We start from the raw sequence: 27,085 nt of genomic DNA, 5'->3' as shown, positions 1-27,085 counted from the left end.
GCACAGCCAATCCTTACCCCTCCACCAACCAATTTTTAACCAGTGCCTAACCACAATCTTACAAGTTGTGAAGATTTGCTATGCAGTAGGCAAAAACCAAATGGCACCAGCCAATCAACCAAATGGACAAAATTCCTACCAGGCCCCTGCCCCAAAAGCAGACACCCCATGACAGGCATAGCAAGGTCAAACACAAAAGCCCTAAAATTAGGGAGGGTGGGTAGGTGATCCGATGCATACAGCGAAAGAGAACGCTCACGCTGCATGCAGGGAGTGTATAGCCTTTGGGCTGTCCATCAAATTAGCAACATCAAAATTTGCCCAACAACCCAGAATAGCCGAATCACTGTCATGGCCATCTAAATGATCCCACCAAGCAACAAAGAGGGGGGAGGGTCCTGCCATACCTCACCACAACACATGCTCTCCATAAAGGATATTAAATAGGATATTAAATATGTATTATATACCGGAAAATTGTTTTACAAAATGTTGCATACTCATATTAAAATGCTGATGAATTTTCATGAATAATTTAAAAACACATACTGATGGGAACTTAAGTTTGAGGGATGGAGGGATAAGAAACTGAAATTTGAGGAACTGAAATTATCAGATTTGCCAACCCTACCAACACCACCCCCTCTGTCATCTGAAAGACCACCTGCAAGTACAAGTAGTGCAGTCTAGATACTTCCTAATATTCTCTTTGTGATTACTAGGCTATTGTTTCTTGTGCATCCCTTCAGTATTCTATTGCTGATTCTACAGCTTTACTTTGGGTGATTTTGTTGTCTTGCCTGCAATACAGATGAGAAAATATTAAAGAGCTCGGTAAGCTTGCACAGCTCTTTTCCATTTCATGTTTTGATTTATTTAAATATAAGCACATATCAGATTGTTCTAATTAATACCAAGACTATATCTTGGAAGGGGGCGAAAAGGATTGTTACTTCTTTTTGCTTATTGCAGGAGTCGGCAACACTTTTCAGCCCAAGGCCAATTTCCCTTTTAGATAGCCTTCTGGAGACTGTAGGCCTGTGATGGAGGAAACCTATTCACATGTTTCTCTCCACATATAAGGCTAATTCATGGACCTTGGTTGGACCACACTACCTGGCTTAATCCTTGATTTTGAACTGGAGTGTCAATTGCATACAATGCTACATGTCAGCAGCTGTTCATACATAGGTCAAACTTAGATTCACAAAATGCTTAGGGGTATGCATAACCCTGCATCCCCCCAGAAAAAAAAGGACTGGCACTCTCTACAATTTTGTGCCATGCCATTTCCCCCACAGCAGCCATTTTTGTGTTACATCACACTCCCCCCGCCCCCCATGGCAACTATGTTATGCTTGGCACTTTCTCCAAATTAAAAGTGCTGTCTGGTTTTAAAAGATTGTCAACCCCTGATATAAAGGCAAAAAGCAAGCTATGCTTTGGCCTCAGTACTGTCTTGAATTGTTCCTTTCCTCAGCACTCTCTAGTGCTACTTTGACACCTCTATCTGAAGTTCCTTAGTTTCTCCATACAATTAAAGGAAATCTTGTGCAACTTTCCTTAGATCTTGAATGCTCAGACGGATGAAGAGTCCCGTGAAACTCAGAAATGTGCACAGCACACTGGAAACAATGGATGGTATCAGGAGTGTCATCTATGTGGGGCCATGGGAGCCAAGGCCCCATGAAAATTTTCAAGGAGGGGCCGGGTCCCCTCATTATTCCACAGCCCACACAGCGGAAGGAGGCCTGATGGGGCCCATCACACCCTCAGAAAGGGCTGACAGGGCCTGCTGCAGCTGTGTTGGGTTCTGTTGGGCCCTCCCACTGCAACAACAGACTTTGGGAAGACCTGACAGAGCCCATCACAGCCACAGCAGGCCCGGTTGAGCCTTTCTATGGGCACGCAGGGCCCCATCGGGCCTCCTTCTGCCATGTGATATCATGTGTGAGGCGCACATGAAATCAAACACATGCAGTGGGCACCCACAATGTTGGGTGGAACCGGGAGCACCTGCATGGCATTCAAACTGTTGGTTGTTTTACCAACTTCATTCATTTTATTCTAATCAATCCAACATGGTTTACAGATGCTGAAAGCCACCACCCCCCGTCTATTTTCCTGCACATTTTTTTTTTCAGATGGGTGAATTTTTAATTGTATGGATAAACTGTCTTAAATGCCTTAAAATGTTGGGATTTATGTAAGCCATTTCTAATTTCTCACATCTCTAGAGGTAGCTTCTTTTCACCCACTTATTTCATCATTCATATTTACTGTGTAAATATTTTGCAACTTCTCTAGACCCCGATGATTAATTAGTGGAACATTCCCAAAAGCTTTTCTAAAGAATTTAGTTACATCAAGGATGGGAAGATATAAATTAACATGTATTTGTTTGCAGCATCGCACTGTGCTACTTCAAAGGAAGAAAGAGTGGTTATTTCTTGCGTAAAGTAAGAATAAGGTTGGTTTGTTACATCTCAATGACAGCAGTTTTGTCTAATTTGTGGGTTAAGAAGATCTGGACACTCTTCCTTAATTTGTAGTAAAATGAAAAGAGTTAAGAGAATCAACTTGTGCATATCTGTGTGCTTCCTATTGCACACTTCTGACTAAGCATAAATAATTTATAGTATTCTTTGTGTGCTTATCAGCAGCTCTTCTGGATTGTTTTTATTTGAGGTGGTATTCAATCACATACAGGAAAAATCAAGTTGCACAATTATAGTTGATTGGGAGGTATGGACAACAAACTGATCCAAGGTGAGTGCCTGTCGAAATTTGAGCCCCATGTAATAACTGTGCTAGGGGTTTAGCTTTAAACTGAGGAAATGGTGTGAGTGGAATGGCTTAGTCCTCATCCCCCAATACTACAACTCCTGTCTAAGGCGACACTCCTCTCCATCACTGCTTTTGGGGTGGTGGTGGTGTGAGACATAGGAAGATTAATTTAGGATTAGGGTTAGTGATCTTGTGCAACATTTGGAGTTTGGCTCTCAGTTTGCAGTACAGTTGGTTCCTTTTTAATAATAATAAATAATAATAATAATAATTTATATTATTTCATGTAAAACTACAGATGCTTGGGAGATACAAAAGCAAACAATGGTTTGCCCATTTCGCATCATATGATCCACAACTTAAGAAAGAAAATGTTGCTAAAAATAATGATATGAATAATAAGATCAAGATTCGATGGATGTGCAACAAAGCAGTCAATAACAAGTCCTGGAACACAATTATATCCATATGCAGTCATATTTTGCAGGAACCTGCCAGCTATAAGTTTGTCTTTTTATACAATGGCCACCATTTACCTTTACCTTTACCCCTTTAAACTCATAAAGAATGGATGAGGTTTTTTCCAGATAATGAAAAAAATTAAACCTTGTTAAAGCAAGTATCAAGGGGAAAGGCCAAGCACACAGGCTTGCCCTAGTGATTGAGGGGGCTGGCTTCATGCAATGTGCTCACGTCACACGCACACACCACACAGCTTGCACACATGGCATGAGCATGTCACTGTGGGATATTCAGGGGGCATGGCCCCCTTATTATTTTTTTTGGGGGGGAGACCCAAGGTCCCTCGGTTCCCACTAGCTGGCGCTCCTGAAAAAGGCTGAGTTAGGCCTCCGTCTCTGTGTAATGGCTACTTGAGTGATGGCAAACAAATACATTATATGGTGTTTACACATAAGGTCTGGATTGAGAGGAAATGCTAAGCCATTAAAGAGATTAATTTACCATAGTGCTGCAGCAAGCAAACCAATAACAGAGGAGCAAAGTGTTTGCAATTTCCTCCTTGGAATCCTCCACACTTGCCCATTTCTGAAATCTTCCATCTCAAGTATCTTCTCAAAGTTAAGCCAAATGATATTACCCTGACCGTGGCAAAAAAATTCTCAGAGGTAATAAGAAAAAGAAATCAACATGCTCTGGATAAAACATAGTGACTGTCTTGGTATCTTTTCTTTGTATCTCTCCTGCATTTTGGTTCTGAAATTTTTTTGTGGGTCTTGGACTGTAATAAAACAATGTATTTGAGTAACTATACTATACTTATTTGATCTAATTAATGCCCAGTATCAATCTATTCCTCTTCCATATAGGATATCCATTCTATGGAAGACATAGGAGAGAACCAGACCAATCCTAATGAATTCATCCTTGTAGGGTTTTCAGACTTAGCTGAATTGCAAATCTTGCTGTTTTTCATTTTTCTGGCAACATACATGATCACCTTAGTTGGGAACCTGCTCATAATTCTGCTTGTAAAACTCAACCCTTCTCTTCAGACGCCAATGTATTTCTTCCTGGTCAACCTATCATTCTTAGAAATGTGTTACACCACAAGTGTGGTGCCCCAGATGCTGATACATTTGTTAACAGAGCATAAAAGCATTTCTAAAGCTGGATGTGCAGCCCAGATGTATGTCTTCACCATCTTGGGGCTGACAGAATGCTGCCTTCTGGCAGCCATGGCATATGATCGCTATGTTGCCATATCTCATCCTTTGCATTACACAGTCATCATGAACCACCAAGTATGTACACAGCTGGCAGCCGCATCATGGATTATTGGCATTTCAGTGGAAGTTGCTCAAACAACATGGATCTTCAGCTTACCATTTTGTGGTTCTAAACGCATTCAGCACTTTTTCTGCGATATCCCACCACTGGTGAAAATGGCATGCACAGACACCACTAAAAATGAAATTGTTGTCATGACAGTGTCTGTCCTTTTCATCATGAGTCCATTCCTGCTGATCATCCTCTCCTATATCCGTATAATTTCAACCATTCTCAGACTTCCTTCTGCAGAGGGAAGGAGGAAAGCATTTTCCACTTGCTCCTCACACATCACAGTAGTGACATTATTCTATGGGACAGCCCTTTTTGCCTACTTAAGGCCCAAGTCCAGCTACACTCCGGAGAGTGACAAGATGATTTCTCTTATGTACACTGTTGTGACACCTGCTTTAAACCCCATAATATATACCCTAAGAAATAAAGAAGTAAAAGGAGCATTTAAGAAGACAGTTACAAGAATCTTCTCTGCCCAAGACTCAACTAATTGAACATTTGAGTAACTGGGTAGGGAGAGTTGTTTTAAGCCCTATGTGTATGTGTGTGTGTGTGTGTGTGTGTGTGTGTGTGTGTGTATGTATATGTCATTTGTCACAGAATGCCATTCTTATTTTAAAAATTTGAAAAAAAGTTTGAAAGTTGTAACATGAAAATAAAATATTTGAAAACTCTTGTTAATAGATATTAAGCCTATATACACTCATAGTCTGTGTGTCTGAACAATTGTAGAGGAGTATTAAACTGTTTCTGAATGGCACAATATTACACGAAGGTTGGCTCAAGCCAACTCTCTGACATGCTCATTGTGTATTGCGAAGGGGTTTTTACTTTTTATTTTTGCATTAAAAAAGTTTCATGTATATAAATCCACTACTGGAGGTATAGGAGAAATTTAGTTCAGTTGGCAAATAAGGTGTTGAAAAAAAGCAAAGGACTTGGAGTGTTGTACTTTAATTGATAATAAAATGTTTGAAAACTTTGGTTAATAAATATTTAAGATATATTTACTCATAGACCTAGTTCTGACAGACAGTATTGTCATGAGCTATTTCTGAATGGCGCCTTTTCAGATTGGTATAAGGTTTGATGATCCTTACAAATATTCCTTGAACAAAGGGGGGGCATTTTTGCTAGGAGTGTACACACCTAACCTTTTCTCAGACATATTCATTGTGGAAGGTTTGTCTGTTTGTTGTTGTTGTTTTGAAGAAGAAGAACCTGCAATCTGTCATCTCTAGCACCACCAGAAGGTAGAAGTGATACAGTCCAGCTAAAGGTTTACTTCTTAATATTCTCTTTGTGAGAACTCGACTACAATTTATGGTACCTGCTCACAGTTATCTATACCTGCTGGAAAGCTGCATTGTCTTTCTCTGTGATGTAGAGTGTGTGTATGTGTATGTGTATGTGTATGTGTGTGTGTGTGTGTGTGTATACACACACACACATACACCAACTTATTATTTTTTAGCTTGTTGTTTGCTGCCATGAGTTCCATTGTGGGAAGGGGGGAATATAAATTTAATGATAAATAAAAGAAATACATTGTTCTGTTTACTAACTCATGGATGTGCAGAATCTTAGATAATGGAAGCGCAATATTGCTTTATAATTAATCATTTTGGCCCCATAGGAGAAACCCAATTTTTATACCCAAAGCAGCAGTTTCAACTTCTCTGGGGACAATGATTTGCTTCAAATAATGATGCCAATGGGGTATCATGTCTGCACACTTTAAAATCCTTTAAGATAAGAATCATTCTCTCTCTCTCTCTCTCTCTCTCTCTCTCTCTCACACACACACACACACACAGCTTCTGGAATTGGACATCCCTAGCTATTTCATAGCTGCATTAAATAGGATAGGCTGACCATATCCTTTACCTACAATGATCAGCAGTCCTCCAAAAGTAAGTGCTTGTTTCTTTCTTTTTGACACCAGAAAAGGATCAGTAGACAATGTTCTTGTTAGATGGACTTCAATCCTATTAATGCAACCCAGAACAAAGTCCCGTTACATTCAGTGAGGCTTATTCCCATGTAAAGTGAATATAGAATTGCATCTTTAGCCTGCAATCCTTTATGCGCTTAGGTCTGAAAACTATGATTCAGCTAGGTCTGAAAACTATGATAGTTGTAGTCCAACAAGATCTAGAGGGCACTGCTCCATCTGTAGCTAAAGCAAAAACAAGGTCACTCAAAGAAATATTTTTAATCAAGATCAATCTGCAAATATTATTATCAATTGAATAATCAATTATTATCAACTGGATAATCAATTGGATCACTTTCTTAAGTAAAAACCTGCAGGTTGTCAATTTACACCAATAGGCTACAAGTTAGCTCCCTTTAAGAATATAGAAATAGTGCAGCTTTAGTGCAGCTTTATATGTAACACTAAAAATATCTATATAGGATAATTTTTTGCTGCATGACATTGAAATGACTGAAATATTCTTGCATTTGTAATATTCAGATTAAACACCATGAGATCAACTTCCTCTGAGAATGAAACATGCATTTTGGAATTCATACTCCTGGGATTTGTAAATATCACACAAGGAAAGACCTTCCTTGCCATCCTGTTCCTCACTATGTATACTGTCTGCTTCTTGGGAAACTCACTCATACTCACCATGACTGTGTTAAATCAGTCTCTACACACCCCCATGTATTTCTTCCTTGGCAACCTCTCTTTCCTTGACATCTGCTACATCTCTGTGACAGTACCAAAAATGCTAGCAGATCTCTGGGCTGAATCCCCAGTCATTTCCTTCATGGCTTGTGCTGCACAGTTGTTTTTCCTTGTTGCCTTGGTGGGCACTGAAGGATTCCTTCTGGCTTCTATGGCTCTGGACCGCTATTTTGCCATATGCCATCCATTGGGCTATACAAAACTCATGAATAAATATATTTGCCTTCAGTTGGCTGCTATATCCTGGACTTGTGGCTTCCTCAATGCTTCTCTCCACACAACACTCACATTTCGCCTGTCTTTCTGCCAATCTAATGGAATTAGTCATTTTTTCTGTGATATTCCACCATTGTTGAGTATTTCATGCTCTGACACGTCAGTCAATGAGGCAACCCTTCTTACAGTGGGTGTGTTTGTAGGCCTTAGCCCTTTCTTCTTCACCCTGGTCTCATACACATTCATCCTTCATGCCATTTTAAGCAGCCGCCAGAAAGGACAGCGCCACAAAGCCATTTCCACCTGTGCTTCCCATCTCACAGTTGTGATTCTGTTCTATGGTTCCAGCATATTTACATATGTCCGTCCTACCTCCAGCTACTCACTTGAAAGGGATCAGCTTGTGGGGGTTTTGTACAGTCTCTTAACGCCAACACTCAACCCAATTATTTACAGCCTACGGAACAAGGAAGTGAAGCTGGCAATGAGAAAGTTTCTGCTGAGAATACCTTCCCTTGGAATTTAGATTTTTTTAACTGAAACCTCAAGGACCTGAAGATCAGTTGAAGAGATCTGAAGACCCATACTATCACTATAAAGATGTAAGAATATAAGAATAATCTTGTCAGATTGGGCCAGTAGCTCATCTAGTACACTGTTCTCGCAGTGGCCAACTAGATGCCTGTGGGAAACCAGGGAGCAGAACATGAGCACAAAAGGACTCTCCCCTTCTGTGGTTTCCAGCAACTAGAATTTGCAGTCTTTGCTGCCTCCAGCTGTGGAGGTGGAGCATAGACATCATGGTTAGTAACCATTGATAGCTCTCTCTTTCATGAACTGGTCTAATCCACTTTTAAAGCCATCCAAGTTGGTGGTCAGCAGTACCTCCTGCGGGACTGAGTTCCATAGTTTAACACACCTACACTGAAAGATCTGTCCCAATGGGCTGATTTTTATGTTTTGATATTTGGCAAAGGACCAAAGTCTGAAAACATGGTATACTTGGAAGGTTGTGGACTCTTCTTCCTTGGAGATTATAAAGCAGAGGTTGGGTTGCCATCTGTCATCAATGGGGGTTGGACTAGATGATCCTTGGGGTACCTTTCAAGTCTACAATTACATGATTCTATGATTCTATGAAAGTCTGAAAAGTAGTGTGCAGTACTGTTTGGAAGGGAAAAACAGTGGGCTGAGTTGCAGTGCTGAACCATTCACCATGAAATTCCTCTCCCTGAGCATTTGTTGTGAAATTCTTTTGCAAGCATAGATTATAGGCCTTCTGCATATGCAATCTCTTCAGGAGGTTCATTTTCCATGATACAGAACCTTTAGGGTGGCAGCACCCACCCTTTGGAACTCTCTCCCATTACATATCAGACAAGAAGCAAGCTTGTTTTCTCCTGCTCTGGAGAGTAGGACTCAAACCAATGGCTTCAAGTTACAAGAAAGGAGATTCTGACTAAACACCAGGAATAGCTTTGTGACAGTAAGAGCTGTTCAGCAGTGAAAGAGTTTACTTTAGGAAGCTGTGCGCTCTCTTTCACTGGAGGTTTTTAAGCAGAAGTTGGATGGCCATCTATCAGGCATGCTTTAGTTGAGATTCCTGCATTGCAGGAAATTGGTCTAGATGGCTCTCGGGATCCCTTCCAACTCTACAATTCTGTGATTCTAAGAACCATCTCTACTGCCTTTTTACCATGTGCTGAATACCTGCCTTCCCCATGAAGGCTTTCAAGTAGAAATTCTAATCCCAGTCAGTATCTCTATTGCATTTGAAATAGTTTATGCATGTGTTTTTATTTTTGATGTTTTGAATGATGTTTTTTATGACATTTTTATTTTTAATGGCTTTGAGATGTTTCATGGAAAGATGTTTCATAGATGAAATGAAAATAAACAAGCAACATCCATACTATTACTTCATGGTTGAAGATGGTCACTAATGATGTCTGTTAATATGTGAAATACATAAAGATCTGACTACTATATTTTACATTCCGCTTTATTAATACAGGAATGTTTCTAATGAGAGAGAAATATCAAAACTTTCATATATAAAGTACCAATGCTACTCTAAATAATACAAAAGCATGAATTAATACTTGCTATGTCAACACTACAGGATTCGCTTCAGTTTATAGTAGCAGAACACATTCCTGGCCATGTCTGGATGCTTTCCAGGAGCATATCTGAAACCACTCCAAGACAAATGGATATTGAATGCCATTAGTGGTAGAATGGTAGTCTAAACCACAGAGCCTAGGGCTTGCTCATCAGAAGGTCAGCGGTTTGAATCCCCACGATGGGGGTGAGCTCCCATTGCTCAGTCCCAGCTCCTGCCCACCTTGCAGTTCGAAAGCACGTCAAAGTGCAAGTAGATAAATAGGTACCACTCCAGCGGGAAGGTAAATGGTGTTTCCGTGTTAGTCTTAGTCTTGCTGGCCACATGACCCAGAAGCTGTCTGTGGACAAACACGAGCTCCCTCAGCCAATAAAGCAAGATGAGCGCCACAACCCCAGAGTTGTTCGCGACTGGACTTAACTGTCAGGTGTCCCTTTACCTTTACCTAAGATAGATACTTTGCTGCTGCATCCCTACAACACCAGCTTAGTCTTGGGTTGATATTACACAGAATATGCAAGTGAAAACATATTGACCTAAACTGGGCCACATATATCTCAGTGAACCATCTCTCACCAATTCACATAATATACAAAACTGCAGTGGTTTCAATGTCAAGCAGGTTATAGGCAATTCCCCACTGATCTTCTATAAAAGAGCATCTATAGAAAAAGAAGGATCTGTAAAGTTGGAGAGGATCTTTGAATGAGTACCAAGATGGTGTGGGGCAGATGAGTAGAGCTCCTGGGAGCACTAGGAGTCTTGTGTGACAGCATGGTAATAACTGTAATGGAGGATGAGTAGTAGTAATAATTTCCATAGCAGTCTGGATTTCTCAGCAGCAGTTCAGGGCAAGCCTGCGTGACTTGTGACTCTCCAATCTGAAGTCAGCCCATCAGACACACATTTTGTCTTCAAAGGTGCGGGATGAAAGAATAACCCCCCCAACCCAATACCAGAAAGGCAGCAAAAACTGGAGTTCTAATCACCCAGTAGGTTGTCCCACATATCAAAGACTTTGCATGCCTTTTAGGACTTCCTAGACATTATGTGCTATATGTTCCCTTTAATCTCAAAAAATGAGCCAATAATTTTAAACTGATTTTTTATTTGAAAATTTAACATAGAGAAGGGGAGAGGAAGAGAGAAAGAAAGAAGAAAGCAAAGAAGAAGAACTACAAGAACGACTACTACTATCAGCTCACATTAGGAATACAGTAACTATGAATATACACAGATTAAGCATATAAATTAACTAGCAGAAAGTGCCCAGTGTTGCCTGGGAATTCTAAACAGAGGAGGAAAAGCAAACAAACAAACTCAAGATTTCTAAATAGATAGTGTACTTCGTTATTTTTAAGGATGTGCACAGTCTTAGATTGCCCAACCAGAGGGAGATTTTGGAGCAACTTTCAGTTAACTTCTATAAATTATTAAATCACATTAAAGCCAAGCTTCTGTTTCTAAAATGTTTGTCTTCCAGGGCAGAATCTCCTAAGCATCATTTTTTTTAAAGCTTTCTTAACATCTTCATTTCTCAAACTGTAGATGATTGGGTTGAGCATGGGGGTCACCACACTGTAGATAAATGAGACCACCTTGTTAACTTCCATTGAGTTCTGGCCTGTGGGGTTGACATATATGAAGATAACGGTTCCATAGTAGAGTGAAACTACAGTCAAGTGGGCAGTGCAGGTGGAAAAAGCCTTCTGCCGTCCTTTTGCTGAGGACATCCTTAGGAGGGTTGCCAGGATGCAGACATAAGAAAGCATGGTCAACAGAAAAGTTCCTAATACTATGACAGCTGAACTGATGAAGATGATGGTTCTGCTGATGTACGTGTTAGTACATGACAGGCTGAGCAGTGGAGGGACATCACAGAAGAAATGGTCAATGATGTTGCCGCAGAAGTGCAACCTGCCAACTAAGATGGTAGATGGGCAAGGATTTAGGAATCCAGTCACCCAGGAAGCTAAAGCTAAGTAGATACACATTCTACTGCACATCAGTGTTGAGTATCTCAGTGGGTTGCATATGGCAAGATAACGGTCATATGCCATAACAGCAAGTAGGAAGCACTCTGTGGAACCCAGAAAGAAGAAGAAATATGACTGCACAAGGCATGCTGTTAGAGAGATAGCCTTATATCTTCCTAAGGATATTGCCAGAAGTTTAGGGAGAGTGACTGAGGTGTAACCAATCTCCAGGATAGCTAGATTGCTCAGGAAGAAGTACATCGGTGTGTGGAGACTCGATTCTGTCTTTAGTGTGATAAGCAGGATGATGTTTCCCCAAAGTGTAAGGAGATATATGAGAAGGAATGTGATGAAATATATAACTTGTAACTTCTTCGTACCTGTGAAACCAGCAATGATGAATGTTGTTACTCCTGTGTAATTTAACTGCTCCAAGACTGTGTCATCTTCCATCTAGAAAACAAATGTGAATAAGCAGTCATGGTGATAGTAAGCTATAAATGTTTGCACTGCATTCTCACATTTTAATTATATGGTCAATGTTAGTCAAGTGAAATGCTGAGGTGAACTTGGAGGTTTGGTTAAAACATCTGAGAAATTAGGAGATTAGCAAATCAAAACTTTAATAAATTAATCAACACTCCTCCACCACCAGTGAAGGGTTCATTCTCTAAATGTAGATCCAATATTTGATTGTGCTATCTGAAAGTCTGGTTAGACATAGACCTGCTGTCTGGGTTCAAGCCAAACTGAACAGTTTCAATGTGAACTGGTCTGCATTTGTGATTATATAACTAAACAGAGTCACATAAATACTACTCCCATAACTCACTTCTCATTGTAGCTGTACTTTATAGACTCATCTTAAAAACGTAGGTATATGTAACTGCATCTCTGTCTTTTTTTAAGCTCATTATGCTCTGTGTATGGTTCCGGTACTGGGATGCAATCTCAAAAATGATAGAATGATCTCGATACGAATCCAAGGCAGACCTTTTAACATCACAGTAATCCAAGTTTATGCACCAACTACTGGTGCAGAAGAAACTGAAATTGACCAATTCTATGAAGACTTACAACACCTTATAGAAGTGACACCAAAGAAGGATGTTCTTCTCATTATAGGAGATTGGAATGCTAAAGTAGGGAACCAAGAGATAAAAGGAACAACTGGCAAGTTTGGCCTTGGAGAGCAAAATGAAGCAGGGCAAAGGCTAATAGAGTTCTGTCAAGAGAACAAGCTGGTCATCACAAACACACTTTTCCAACAACACAAGAGACGACTCTACACGTGGACATCACCAGATGGGCAGCATCGAAATCAGATTGATTATATTCTCTGCAGCCAAAGATGGAGAAGCTCGATACAGTCAGCAAAAACAAGACCTGGAGCTGACTGTGGCTCAGATCATCAGCTTCTTATAGCAAAATTCAAGCTTAAACTGAAGAAAGTAGGAAAAACCACTGGGCCGGTAAGATACAATCTAAGTCAAATCCCTTATGAAAACACAGTGGAAGTGAGGAACAGGTTTAAGGATTTAGATTTGGTGGACAGAGTGCCTGAAAAACTATGGATGGAGGCTTGCAACATTATACAGGAGGCAGCAACGAAAACCATCCCAATGAAAAGGAAATGCAAGAAAGCAAAGTGGCTGTCCAACGAGGCCTTACAAATAGCGGGGGAGAGAAGGCAAGCAAAATGCGAGGGAGATGGAGAAAGATACAGGAAATTGAATGCAGATTTCCAAAAAATACCAAGGAGAGATAAGAGGGCCTTCTTAAATGAGCAATGCAAAGAAATAGAGGAAAACAACAGAATGGGAAGAACCAGAGATCTGTTCAAGAAAATTGGAGATATGAAAGGAACATTTCGTTCAAAGATTACCATAATAAAGGACAAAAGTGGTAAGGACCTAACAGAAGCAGAAGACATCAAGAAGAGGTGGCAAGAATACACAGAGGAATTATACCAGAAAGATATGGATGTCTCATACACCCCAGGTAGTGGGGTTGCTGACCTTGAGCCAGACATCCTGGAGAGTGAAGTCAAATGGGCCTTAGAAAGCACTGCAAATAACAAGGCCAGTGGAAGTGATGGTATTCCAGCTGAACTATTTAAAATTTTAAAAGATGATGCTGTTAAGGTGCTACACTCAATATGCCAGCAAGTTTGGAAAACTCAGCAGTGGCCAGAGGATTGGAGAAGATCAGTCTACATCCCAATCCCAAAGAAGAGCAGTGCCAAAGAATGCTCCAACTACTGCACAATTTCACTCATTTCACACGCTAGCAAGGTTATGCTTAAAATTCTACAAGGAAGGCTCAAGCAGTATGTGGACCGAGAACTCCCAGAAGTGCAAGCTGGATTTAGAAGAGGCAGAGTAACTAGAGACCAAATTGCAAACATGCGGTGGATTATGGAGAAAGCTAGAGAGTTCCAGAAAGACATCTATTTCTGCTTCATTGACTATGCAAAAGCCTTTGACTGTGTCGACCACAGCAAACTATGGCAAGCTCTTAAAGAAATGGGAGTGCCTGATCACCTCATCTGTCTCATGAGAAATCTCTATGTGGGACAAGAAGCTACAGTTAGAACTGGATATGGAACAACTGATTGGTTCAAAATTGGGAAAGGAGTACGACAAGGCTGTATATTGTCTCCCTGCTTATTTAACTTATATGCAGAATTCATCATGTGAAAGGCTGGGCTGGATGAATCCGAAGTCGGAATTAAGATTGCCGGAAGAAATATCAACAACCTCAGATATGCAGATGACACAACATTGATGGCAGAAAGTGAGGAGGAATTAAAGAACCTTTTATTGAGGGTGAAAGAGGAGAGCGCAAAATATGGTCTGAAGCTCAACATCAAAAAAACGAAGATCATGGCCACTGGTCCCATCACCTCCTGGCAAATAGAAGGAGAAGAAATGGAGGCAGTGAGAGATTTTACTTTCTTGGGCTCCATGATTACTGCAGATGGTGACAGCAGCCACGAAATTAAGAGACGCCTGCTTCTTGGGAGGAAAGCAATGACAAACCTAGACAGCATCTTAAAAAGTAGAGACCTTGCCAACAAAGGTCCGTATAGTAAAAGCTATGGTTTTCCCAGTAGTGATGTATGGAAGTGAGAGCTGGACCATAAAGAAGGCTGATCGCCGAAGAATTGATGCTTTTGAATTATGGTGCTGGAGGAGACTCTTGAGAGTCCCATGGACTGCAAGAAGAACAAACCGATCCATTCTTAAGGAAATCAGCCCTGAGTGCTCACTGGAAGGACAGATCGTGAAGCTGAGGCTCCAATACTTTGGCCACCTCATGAGAAGAGAAGACTCCCTGGAAAAGACCCTGATGTTGGGAAAGATGGAGGGCACAAGGAGAAGGGGGCGACAGAGGATGAGATGGTTGGATAGTGTCTTCGAAGCTACAAACATGAGTCTGACCAAACTGCGGGAGGCAGTGGAAGACAGAAGTGCCTTGCGTGCTCTGGTCCATGGGGTCACGAAGAGTCGGACACGACTAAACGACTAAACAACAATGGTTCCGTTATGGTTTATATGTTTATGTGTTACTTTGTGCATATGTTTATGATAAATCAATAAACATTTTTTAAAAAATTGGTTATCTCAGAAGGTAATCATTTCTCACTAATACAATACAGTGGTACCTCGGGGTACAGACACTTCAGGTTAAAGATGCTTCAGGTTACAGACTCCACTAACCCAGAAATAGTACCTTGGGTTAAGAACTTTGCTTCAAGATGAGAACAGAAATCATGCGACAGCGGTGTGGTGGCACAGCGGTAGCGGGAGGCCCCATTAGCTAAAGTGGTACCTCAGGTTAAGAACGGGCGTCTGGGACGAATTAAGTTCTTAACCCGAGGTACCACTGTATTAACCATATCTTATTTCTGCTTTATATGAAATATTTCAAGTGGCACAATAAGAAATAAATGTTGGCAATGATATCAGACAATGATGAGATCCTTTGAGGTATTGTTAACACCTGGAAGTAAGGTGTTTTCCCCAAGACTGTGCCATGGTAAAAACAAAAGGAAGGTTCATTTGCTTTCATTTCCTTGTGTTATTTTAATTTAAAAATAGAATCTACAAGCAAGTTAGCCTGGAACTGATTCATTGAAAACTGCAACTGTTATATTTTTCCTCCCTGATATTTGGTACAATGTTACTTAATTTGCCTTTGCACATGGAAGTTTAGGCTTATTTCTTTTTTCTGTGTGCTCAAGATGTATCAGCAGGACTTTCTCTCTGTGTGTTCTCCCCCCCTCCTCCTCCTTTTAAAATAACATCTCTCCTTAAACCATGTTGATTAACAATATCCCTAGCAGCAAAATCACCTTAGCCTTTTTATTTTTACTGTGTGGTAGGATGTCATCTGTTGTATGACATCTTGACTTTAAGATAGGTTCAGTTAAAGAGTATTGACACTAGCTGAGTAATCCCCAAACAACCTTGGTCATCCCCAACACATCTTCTTTCTCCTTTGAAAGCCCCAGATTCAATCTCCAATAGTCAGCATGCACGATGCTGAGCTAGCTGGACCAATGGTCTGACGTAGCATGTTTCAAGAGAGTGCGCTAAATAACTGACTCCATTTCAAAAAGGAAACCCAGACAGATGGGTGGGGTATTAATAATAATAATAATAATAATAATAATAATAAACCCAATAAAAACAATATTTATGATAGCATTAGGCAAAAGCATAAAGTTGACCATTTATGAATATTCAATTTATAGAAGGTAGGTGCAATCCAGGAGGGTTATGTCTCCAAAACTGTCTACATCTCCAGGTTCAAATTTCAGGTCTGAGAGAAAGAAGACTTGTCAATATCATTCAGACTTCTACCTGTAACAAGATAGAGATGCAGCCACTTGGATACTCTGTGAACATTACAGTCATACCTCGGGTTACGAATGCTGTGGATTGCGCATTTTCGAGTTGCGGACCGCACCAAACCCGGAAGTACCGGAATGGGTTACTTCTGGGTTTCAGTGCTCTTGCATGCAGAAGCGCAAAATGGCGTCACATGCATGCAGAGACGCAGCGCTGCAAGTTGTGAACGCTGCAGGTTGCAAACATGCCTCCTGCACAGATCACATTCGCAACCCGAGGTACGACTGTCATCAAAAAAGATTCAAGGTAGGCTGTACTGGCTCTAGGATCTGGGGACATGTTAGGTAGAGGTATCTCAGTGAAGGCCATTTACCTGAAAAAGGTGAGTCATGCAGGGTAGGAATTTTCACTGTTGCTGGCCCTCTTGGATTAAATGTGCAATGTCACAATTGCAGTGGTGTTGGGGTGATTCACCCTTTGGCACTTTTGGGGCCCTGACAAATTCCAGATCTTTCTGCTGTTTGCAGCCAGACCTGAAAGGAGGCAAGATGCTATACATAACAGGAGTCACTTTTGTAGCACTGGTATTAGATAGTTTTGGATGGCAAATACTACTGGACTGCTATAGATGAAAAACAGAACATACCTTTTTGGACTAGTTTGCTTAAGAACCCAAAAACCAAATATAACAGCAATAGTCTTCTTATTTCGCTGTCTCTTCTATACTTCTTGACTAGGGGTCAGCAAACTTTTTCAACAGGGGGCCGGTCTACTGTCCCTCAGACCTCATAGGGGGCCGGGCTATATTTTGAAGAAAAAAAATGAATTCCTATGCCCCACAAATAACCCAGAGATGCATTTTAAATAAAAGGACATATTCTACTCATGTAAAAACACGCTGATTCCCAGACCGTCCAGGACCGGATTTAGAAGGCAATTGGGCCGGATCCAGCCCCTGGGACTTAGTTTGCCTACCCATGTTCTTGACCTTCTTGCTGAAGCTGGGCTTTGCAGGAGTAAAAGATAAAATTCACTAGGAACTAATAAAAGAAATGTATTCAATGATTCTAAAAATATAGTTTAAAAAGTCTTGGGGTGGGGGAGAAATGATTTGAAAATAGACCTAGTAAATTAATATGAAGTGAGCCCAATATTCTCTGCACTTTATTCAGTCTGATGTGGTGATTTCTTGAAGTTTACCAAAATATCATAGTGTTTGGTGTGCATGTGTGTCTCCTGAGAGCCAATCAATTTAAGAGTTTGGGGAATGGAAAAAGAAGGTAAATGAGCCAATGTGGAGTAGTGGCTGAGGGCCAAAACTAAACTTAACAATGTCTACTCCATTTACAGAGGAACAATCCTTTGCACAAGAAGATGGTGCAATGCAAGCCAGTGTAAGTTGATTAGGTATAAAGTAACAAAGGTGTAAAGTTCAGCCGGTTGGGCTACTGTTGCTCCACTGAGCTTGGGAAAAGGAAAAACAAGGCTTTGAAATAGTGTTCTATGCCAGGTTGCCATGTCATCTGACATAGCTGAATGGGCTTAGGATCTACTGTAGTCAAATTCCCCCTTCTCTGGTTTCACCCCCATAATGCCTCTTCTGGGGACTTACAATGGCCTCATCTCAGCCAACTTCACCTGAGCCCCTGCTGTATCAGGACGAGCAAGTTATACTGGCATGTATTCAGCTGAGCTTGGCTTGGGACCAGGGCCGGATTTAGGTTTGATGAGGCCTTAAGTTACTGAAGGTAATAGGGCCCTTTATATGTCCAGTTGTCTTTCATCAACAACAAATTGTTGCTGCTTTTTGTGCTGAATATATGTGACATGGTAATTTATGGACCTAATAGGTATCTAAAGCCATTTGCACATAACAAAATATGTATTTTATCAAAGTAATTGTTGAACTGAAATACAATTAAGAAGTTTATTAATATTGAAATACAATTAAGAAGAAGTACAATGGTACCTCAGGTTACATACGCTTCAGGTTACACACTCTGCTAACCCAGAAATAGTGCTTCAGGTTAAGAACTTTGCTTCAGGATAAGAACAGAAATCGGGCTCCGGAGGCGCGGCAGCAGCAGGAAGTACCATTAGCTAAAGTGGTACTTCAGGTTAAGAACAGTTTCAGGTTAAGAACGGAACTCCGGAACGAATTAAGTACTTAACCTGAGGTACCACTGTATATTAATCGTGATGGTGATATTTTAGGGAATAGGCTAGCAGGCCTACTAGGTACTTACATCATAGGAGCCTACACAACAGAAAACACTGTTGCTGTATGTAGGTTTTAATTTATTTGTTTTGTAGCCTATATTTTGGAAATGTACATCCATTTTTTTCCCCTTTAAATTTTTTTGGGGGCCCCAAGAGTGTGCCTTTGCCCATTCTTTTGGAAATGTCTGTACAGGGGGAGAGGAAGGGTTAATAGGTAGACCAATAGAAAAGCCCAGAGGTGGAGCCTACCTGTTTTTAAAAGGCTTAGCCAGAGGTTTAGACAGTTGGGGGAAAGCAGTTGGGAAAGCACCTCCTACCTTCTCCCCGAAGTCTCACTTACCAGAGTCACAGTGATCACTTCCAGTAAGTGGCTCAGCCAGCAATCTTACCTACACAACCCTAAATGGTTTAGGACCTAGGTACCTAAAAGTGTGTGCCTTTCCCTACATATTCCTGCCTAGGCCCTTGGATATTTTGGTGGTTCTATCATTGCATATTAGAAGATTTCTTTGCTTGTGCTAGTGGAGTAGATCTCTTTAGGTAAAGGTAAAGGTACCCCTGCCTGTACGGGCCAGTCGTGTCCGACTCTAGGGTTGTGCGCCCATCTCACTTAAGAGGCCGGGGGCCAGCGCTGTCTGGAGACACTTCTGGGTCACGTGGCCAGCGTGACAAAGCTGCTCTGGCGAGCCAGCACCAGCGCAGCACACGGAAACGCCGTTTACCTTCCCGCTGTAAAGCGGTACCTATTTATCTACTTTCACTTAGGGGTGCTTTCGAACAGCTAGGTGGGCAGGAGCTGGGACCGAAAGATGGGAGCTCACCCCGCTGTGGGGATTCGAACCGCCGACCATATGATCAGCAAGCCCTAGGCACTGTGGTTTTACCCACAGCGCCACCTGCGTCCCACGTAGATCTCTTTAAAGCACTACTTTAATTTTTTCCCAGAATCTGTATTAAAAATAATGTACATTTTGTATACCAAAACAAAAAGATCCTAATAAAATTTAATCAGTGGGAGGTTTAAAATAAACTGATTTGTCATTTAGATTTTGCACTCCTGCTAGAAATAAAGAGTTCCTGAATTTCTTAGTGGTATTGTTATATCTGATGAGATATCTGGAGATTGAACGTGGAACCTTCTGCCTGAAAAGCAGTTCATCTACCACTGGTCAGGAATAGTACACATTGTTATTTTTCCTAAACAAGACACTCATACTTCAGAACAATAATGGAGTACCTGTGTTCTCTCAAGGTTGCAGGATTCCAGGTCCCAGCATCCATGAACTATGATCAGTGAATGTGGTCCTATGAAATGGGGAATGACCACAAATAGTAGAGGTCCTGTTCTACCTCCTTTCAGAGGGTCAGGTACCACCAGTTATGGAAAGGATCCTGAAGAATTTTTATTCCTTTATTTAGATTTATAAATATGCCTTTCATCACATGGAGATGAGATCATTTCAAGAGAATACCAACATAAACATCAAAACAAGTTAACACTAATTATATCAACAACAATTTTAAAACATTAAAAATGCACAATAACAGTTTCAAATATAACAGGTAACATTCAAATGCCTACTGGCAACATTGCCTATCCTCCTCTGAAAACCAGAAGTAAACGGAGCATATTTAACCACCATCAGAAATCAGTGCCAGATGCATTTTCATGGAGTGGACATTCCAGAAAGGAATACGCAACCACAAAAAGGCCCCTTCTTGCACCACTGCATCATACAATGGAATTACAAGAAGGTCTCTCCTGACAGTTTTAAAGTATTTCTTTGTGATATTGTCCTTTATATCATTGAATTTTATTTTTACTTGTAAGCCACCTTTAGAACAATTTGTATTGTTAAAAGTGAAGTATAAAGCAGTTATGAATAAATGAATGAATGAATGAATGGTATTTGAAGGCTTTGATGCTGCAGTTCCCAACTTCAATTCAAGTTGTTTCATAGTTAATTGCCCATTGGGGACCAGCATCTGTCCAACACACTTTGCATTACTCAATTATTTTTTCTGGGAGGAATTCAGATGTTCTTAAATGTCTCCTATGCTGAAACAAATTTTCTTTCTGCAGCAGGGTTGCACCTGTGAAGGTAAGAAGTGGTGGGAGGAATGAGATGGGATTTAACTGAGAGAACTTTATTATTCTTACTTTTTTAAAATAGTTGCTGCTTTCTAGTTCAAACTACAATAATTTCTGAAAAGCTTTTATTACTGTGCATTTTACACACATACACAGTATGTTCTCAAACTGTAGTGGGTTGTTCCAGCAGTAAGCAGTCAAAAAGCATTCTGTGGACACTGAACATGCTTAGTCTTCACTGGGCAGTTTTACACACACACACACACACACACACACACACACACACACCCCTTCCGATTCCTTCCGATAGGTAGGTAGGTAGATAGATGATAGATAGATAGATAGATATAGATAGATATAGATATATAGATGTGTCCAGCCTTCCATGATGTCTTGGCAATGAAGAAGCCCCATGGATATGTTTGCCCACATTTGTGCCTCCCCCACCCCCACTCACCCAAAAATGCTGAAAAAAGAAGGTTGTTGTTTTTTAAGTGGTTCCTGTAGATGAGTGAGTGAGTGAGTGAGTGAGTGAGTGAGTGAGTGAGTGAGTGAGATGGATAGACAGAGACAAAGAGTTTGGAAAACACACAGCACTATTGTGGCCTATACAATATACTGCCACCAGTATTTTAGAACACTGTTGCCATCAAAATCAGGCACCTACAATTTTGATATTTAACTGTGTCCTGAAAATGTTTTTGTTTCACCAAACGTTTTTAGAGACTTGATTGTATTTGTTATTAGTAACTCAGATCGGATTTTTTTTGCTGTTTTTTTTTTAAAAAAAATTATTTTATTCTATTATTGGAGTAAACCAGAACAATATTTTACCTATTAGCTGGAGGCTTACAAATACTTTTATAAAGGTAACAATCTAACCTCAGTCCTAATGTTCATATTGTAAATTTTCTCATGCTTGCCATATTACTTACGTTTCAGGCTTTTCTCCAAGTGGTATGTATATGCTCCAAGGGATATCCACTTATTTTTACCTGGTCAACATTTATTTTTTTTTAACAGCACAACAAATCCTCCAGTGGGGGCTGTGTGATGATAGCCTTGCATTTTTATGTATTGAGGAAAATACTAAAGTTGTGGCAGTGCTTTTTCTCAGTTAGAGAGCGCCAGAGTGGAGTTCTGGCACCTCCCAGGTACTGGTGCAACTGCAGGCCAGCGCTCCTCCCTCCCACTTTGTGCTGTTATGTACTTCTGAGAAGCCCAAAATGAACATTTCCACTCAAAACAGAAGTTGGCCCGTGTGTGCGAGTCTACGCTTCTTCCTCTTCTAGATCTATGACTCTACCTAGCTCTTAGCCACTCCTAGCCATGTTTGGTCAAGCTATGGGGCTGCACCAATTTGTATTTCCTTTTCTTCAGTCTGTCTCCGGTGTAGCAGCTTTCCAGCCAGGCCTCTACTATTGCAAGTGTGTGCATTTGTGCAAGGGTCCTTCCAAGCTGCCCTAGCCATCTGCCCGAATCTATGAGAACAATGGAGTTGGGGGCACATTTAATTAACCAGTGCCAGAACCAGGAGTGACCCACATACCAGCTAGGGAGAGAGCTTGCTGTAGTTTTTAGCACCTCTATGGGTAGTGAATCCAGATGTTGTCAAACCAGCATCTGTTCAGGGCTGCCCCAGGTTGCACAATGTCATGGTTAGTTCCAGCACCTATTTTTCTTTTAAAAAACACACTAAGTAGTGGTAAAATGGCTCTAGGAATTGGGGGAGAGAAGGATGAGTTATTAGTGTCATGAATGCTAACTGATAAATTCTATCTTTCCTAATTCAAATTGATAACTTGCAAAATTACTTTTCAAATGTTTTTATTGATTTTCTTCCTAAAGGTTAAATAATAATACATATACAAGAACAAAGGAAACTATCCCATTTTCTATTTTTGCTTTCTTTTTAGAGTCCACACTGAACTTTTTGCACAGCGACTCTGTTCTCATTCTCTTAGCACAAAAAAGTATCTCCATGATGGGACAGCACAATCAGACAAATGTCAAAGAGTTTGTTTTTATGGGATTCTCCAGGGAGCGAAACGTAAATTTGTGTCTCTTTGTAGTGTTTCTCTCCGTGTACCTTGTCACCCTGACAGGCAACACACTAATCATTGTGGCTATCCGTATTGACCCACGGCTCAGCACCCCCATGTACTTTTTCCTGAGCAATTTGTCTTTCCTGGACATCTGTTATACAACTAGTGTGGTGCCCCAACTGTTGCTCCATTCCCTGACTAGTCACAAGGTCATCTCTTTCAGTCGTTGCATGGCTCAGCTCTACATCTCTTTGTCCCTGGGTGGTATTGAGTTTATCCTGCTAGCAGCCATGGCCTATGACAGATATGTGGCTGTCTGCTATCCCTTGCATTACATGACGATAATGAGCAGACGAGTGTATATTCAGATGGCAATGGCTTCTTGGATGGGCGGTTTCCTCAATGCTCTGGTGCAGACGGTATTTACCATGCACCTTCAGTTCTGTAGCTTCAACACCATCAACCATTTTGCCTGCGAACTCCTGGCTGTTATCAAAGTGGCTTGCTCCAACACTTTTGTCAATGAGATTGTGATTATAGTGGCAGGAGTCATTGTCCTGTTGATTCCCTGTGGTGTTGTGCTGCTCTCCTATGTCTATATAATCCGTGCCATCTTACGAATTCACTCTTCAGAAGGTCGGCAGAGAGCCTTCTCTACATGTACCTCACATCTGACTGTGGTCACTCTCTGCTATGGCACAGCAATCTTTGCTTACATGAGTCCCAAAGCCAACACTTCACCCAACCAAGACAAGATGGTATCAATATTCTATGCAGTGGTTACTCCCATGCTCAACCCTATCATATACAGTCTAAGGAACAAGGAAGTAAAAGGAGCCCTATCTAAAGCGGTAAGGAAAAGTATCACCACTTAAAGACATTGACCCATTTTTGGATTGTAATAGGGTCTTAAAGTGCATAGTAGTGCTTGATGCGGGGGCTGAGGGTTGATTGCCTTATGCATTCCTATCACTAAGGCTGCAATTGTATGCACACTTATTACCAAGCAAATCTTATTCAAAACAGTGTGTCTTACTTCAGAGTAAATCTGGATAGGACTGTGGTGTTAATTATTCAGCACTTGATGATTAACAGCTGGATGTGTTGACTGAATCCACAAGAAGAGGATTGAATCCTGATTTTTTTAAAAAAATCCATAGTTTCCCCCCCACCTTTCCCCGCTATCATGCTCATACCATAAGTTTGGTTGGGGTGCCCCTGTGCAATGTGAGATGTGATGTGTGGAGCTGCTGAAGTGGAACTCCAGTTAACTTTCTTAAGTAAACTTATTTTAGGATTCAGGTCTTTGTGTTTTGCGTGGACAGGCGGAGCCCCCAGATCCCGCGCGGTCCCCCCCCCCCGTCATTTGGAATAACGACTCAAGACAACGTGCTATGGGATTAAATTGGCCACAACTTTATTAAATTTCAAATGTGGGTAGACCTTGGCTCAGGCATTGGGCGTTCTCCCCCCCCCCCCAGTCCCCAGCTGGGGCCTAGGGAGCATCAGGGTTATCCAGTGTGTGTGTGGGGGGGATGGGCCGGCTCTGGAGAACATATGTTCAAGCAGAGATAGCCGCCCCCATTACGCTGCCGCCTCAGGGAAGAACAATGATGATCTTTCAGCGTATGGTCAAAGCCTCCCTTCAGAAACCCCTTTAATGGGGAACCCTGGTATTGTCGCCGCAAAGAGGAAGATGGACTAAAGGTTTCTGCCCAAGGCCTGATACCGCCAAAGTTGTGACGTTTTGCTACGGGAAAGGCGAAACCTGCCAATGCAGTGAAATTCCTTTCCGGCCCTTTAACAGCGACCTTAACGTAGCAGCGCCTGCATACCTGTGAAGAAAACTTAACCTGCAAAACCTGTGAAGAAAAGTTAACCTGCAAAATAAGACATTAACTGAGGGTGGGTAGGTGGGAAAAGCTCTGGAGCCAAGTGAGGATTCCCAGGTAAGATCCTCCCTCTATTGTGTGGGCAGGTAATCCCTCCCCTACCTGGCCTGGTCTCCTTGGCAACGCTTTCCCCCAGGTGGGATTGGACAACTGACTGAGGTAGGCGGAGACCTCCAGGTATCCCACCTGAGGGAAGGCAAAGCCAAGCCTATGCTGTTGGAGCCGCTCCAGATCTAGGGACTGCACGTGTCCACGCAAAGGCCGCCCCCCGTTTTAGGCGGGAAGTGGTCATTGTGGTGATATGAGTGCTCTTTGTGTGGTGTTATATCTGTCACATATCTGTCACATATATCACATATGAAGCCTATCCCTTACTTTCCACTCAAGTGAGAAACTTGCAAGTTTGAACCTGATCCTTGATCCAGCCTGCTGCTTAGCCTGGACACAGATTGGGTAGTCTCTTGGTTGCCAAGCAAGCTGTGTACAGAAGCAGAAGAAGGGACTTACAAGTGGGATTGGGTGCATTGTAATTTAGCAACTCTCATGAATTTATGTGTGTCAGAGACAGGCAAGGGTCCAATTCGAGAGGAGGTTGCTAGTGTTAGAGTAGTGCCACTACCTAACTGATTGGTTTTGGACAAACGAATTTTGAGTTGCACATTGCAGTGGCAAAAGCTTATATCCATGACCATCAAGCCCATGTGAGGTGATGACGGTGGACCCTCGATGCACTCCCCAATCTGGAGTGCACCAAAGAAGGCCAAAGAAAAGGCGGCCTGGACAACTTTTACTTCAAAGCTGGACCAGCATATACAGGGGAAAATACCCCATATCAGCCTTACTGTTTCTATGGTAATTGGCTTTCTCTTGTCAGGGGTGGGCAGTGTGTGCCAGCCCACAATTAACTTCCTCACATGAAAAGTGTTACAAGGGTTGGGCCACTGGCTCCACCTCCTATTTATGCATCACAAGCAGACCAATGGGAAGCCTGCCCATTTGTGGTCTGCTCAGCTGGCCCCACCTCCAACAAGGCTGTGATAGATTAAACTGGGGTTTGGAAGGAACTCCCAATGGCTGATGACAGGGAGGTGGGCCAGCCCAACCAGCTGCTGAGTCCCATGAGGCCCGGGGTTGCTGTAGGCGGCCCTGCAGAGGGTGCCCACAAATGGAAGTGTGAGTGCTCATTGTAATTTAGCAAATCAGTTCCTATTCTATTCAGTCCTGAACTGTTTGTTTGGGCCCCACTGGGGGAGAAGGGATTGAAGGTGGAAAGAAAAAAAAGGAATATTAATGTATTTCCAACCATCCTAAAACTTTCTACTCTTGCACAAAAAGACTTGTGGTTTGGGACTAATTGTACACTTGTTATAAAGTGTATGTTGGGTTTTGAAGAGTGGGAAAGGAGGAAACTATATTTGTACCATTCATCACTCCTGGAATCACCTTGCACAGTGCAGGGATTGCACTGACGGTGTCCAGCTGCCGTAATCTACCATCCAGTAAATAGAAAAATAAAGATATTACTAAAAACCTAACATGGGTTGGAAACTAATGTACTCCAGAGACTGATGGATTCCAGTCCCCATACACTATTGCATGTTGTATAGCTGGGAATTTTGCTGAGTATACATAAATCATTGCCATGTTTCTTTTTCCCACTGTGAGGTCCACCCAAATTTTGTAACGGATGATCATCATGACAATAATATTCTACTTATTTACACTTAGTAAGCAGAAAAGGGTTTAAGAGAGATATGCAATATCCCTTCACAATCACAACACTTGAGATTGGTTTTGTGGTCGCATTGTAATTTCCTCAACATGTTTTAATTATGTATTTTTCCTTATGTTGAAGAAGCATTGTTTTAAATGCCATATGCTGAGAAATCAGCATGATTGCTAAGTACTGAGGCTGTCTGGAAGTGACCTAAGTGTTGGAAGAACACATTCCATGGCATGTGACATGGCGTTGCCACCAAACAGGGCTTCCATCCTGTGTGTGTGCTTAGATACACATTTCTTTTCTTTGGAGTTGGCTGCAGGAACACACTGTTGCATGTGCGATTGTCGCAAATAGTGTGAGGTGGCCTTGAACAAGTCAGGAAGGATGTAGACATAAAAAGGTGTTTTATGTGGTTCTGGGAGTTTTTATTCTTATTCTTTTATTCTTAATTTTACTTCCCCGCCCCCATTGGATCCTAAGAAACATTGCATTGAAACACAAAGTTGCAGATGGGGAGAGTACTGTTGTACTCAGTTTCTGCTTGAAGCCCCCCCCCCCCCAGGACATCTGGCTGGCCACTATGGGAGCAGGACGCTGGCTAGGTGGGTCTTTGGTCTTATCCAGCAGCCTCTTACTTTCTTCTTCTTCTTCTTCT

At 41.6% G+C, this 27,085-nt stretch overlaps 4 protein-coding genes across 7 annotated transcripts; 3 read left to right on the top strand and 1 right to left on the bottom strand.

Moving 5' to 3' along the window:
- Positions 1-3,098: 3,098 nt before the first annotated feature.
- Positions 3,099-5,114, top strand: LOC310829616 (olfactory receptor 10A4-like). Its single transcript, XM_083708322.1, has one exon. The coding sequence runs from the start codon at positions 4,128-4,130 to the stop codon at positions 5,082-5,084; it is 957 nt and encodes a 318-aa protein (XP_083564448.1). The 5' UTR covers positions 3,099-4,127; the 3' UTR covers positions 5,085-5,114.
- A 1,779-nt stretch (positions 5,115-6,893) lies between these two features.
- On the top strand, positions 6,894-8,826 carry LOC310829623 (olfactory receptor 5V1-like). Its single transcript, XM_083708329.1, has one exon. It carries the CDS (start codon positions 7,080-7,082, stop codon positions 8,028-8,030), a length of 951 nt encoding a protein of 316 aa, XP_083564455.1. The 5' UTR covers positions 6,894-7,079; the 3' UTR covers positions 8,031-8,826.
- Positions 8,827-10,691: 1,865 nt separating this feature from the next.
- Positions 10,692-18,987, bottom strand: LOC310829603 (olfactory receptor 5AR1-like). Of its 4 annotated transcripts, none has more exons than XM_083708306.1 (3): positions 18,928-18,987; positions 16,832-16,991; positions 10,692-12,055 (listed from the first exon to the last, which is right to left on the bottom strand). In XM_083708306.1, the coding sequence occupies exons 2-3, from the start codon at positions 16,847-16,849 to the stop codon at positions 11,090-11,092; spliced, it is 984 nt and encodes a 327-aa protein (XP_083564432.1). In that variant the 5' UTR covers positions 16,850-16,991; positions 18,928-18,987; the 3' UTR covers positions 10,692-11,089. The 4 variants fall into 4 exon arrangements, with proteins under 4 accessions (XP_083564432.1, XP_083564435.1, XP_083564433.1 ...); XM_083708309.1 differs by lacking the exons at positions 16,832-16,991; positions 18,928-18,987 and adding exons at positions 17,105-17,498; positions 18,705-18,828; XM_083708307.1 differs by lacking the exon at positions 18,928-18,987 and adding an exon at positions 18,705-18,828.
- A 3,767-nt stretch (positions 18,988-22,754) lies between these two features.
- LOC310830529 (olfactory receptor-like protein OLF3) lies at positions 22,755-23,690 on the top strand (the record flags this gene model as incomplete). The annotated part of the gene is made up of 1 exon (XM_083710309.1): positions 22,755-23,690. One exon carries the CDS (start codon positions 22,755-22,757, stop codon positions 23,688-23,690), a length of 936 nt encoding a protein of 311 aa, XP_083566435.1.
- Between the last annotated feature and the right edge of the window lie 3,395 nt (positions 23,691-27,085).

The sequence above is a fragment of the Podarcis gaigeae genome, assembly GCF_964106915.1.
Source record: "Podarcis gaigeae genome assembly, chromosome: 13".
Taxonomy (NCBI): domain Eukaryota; kingdom Metazoa; phylum Chordata; class Lepidosauria; order Squamata; family Lacertidae; genus Podarcis; species Podarcis gaigeae.
Note: the sequence above shows the minus strand (reverse complement) of the source record. Positions and strands in the feature narration are given on the sequence as shown.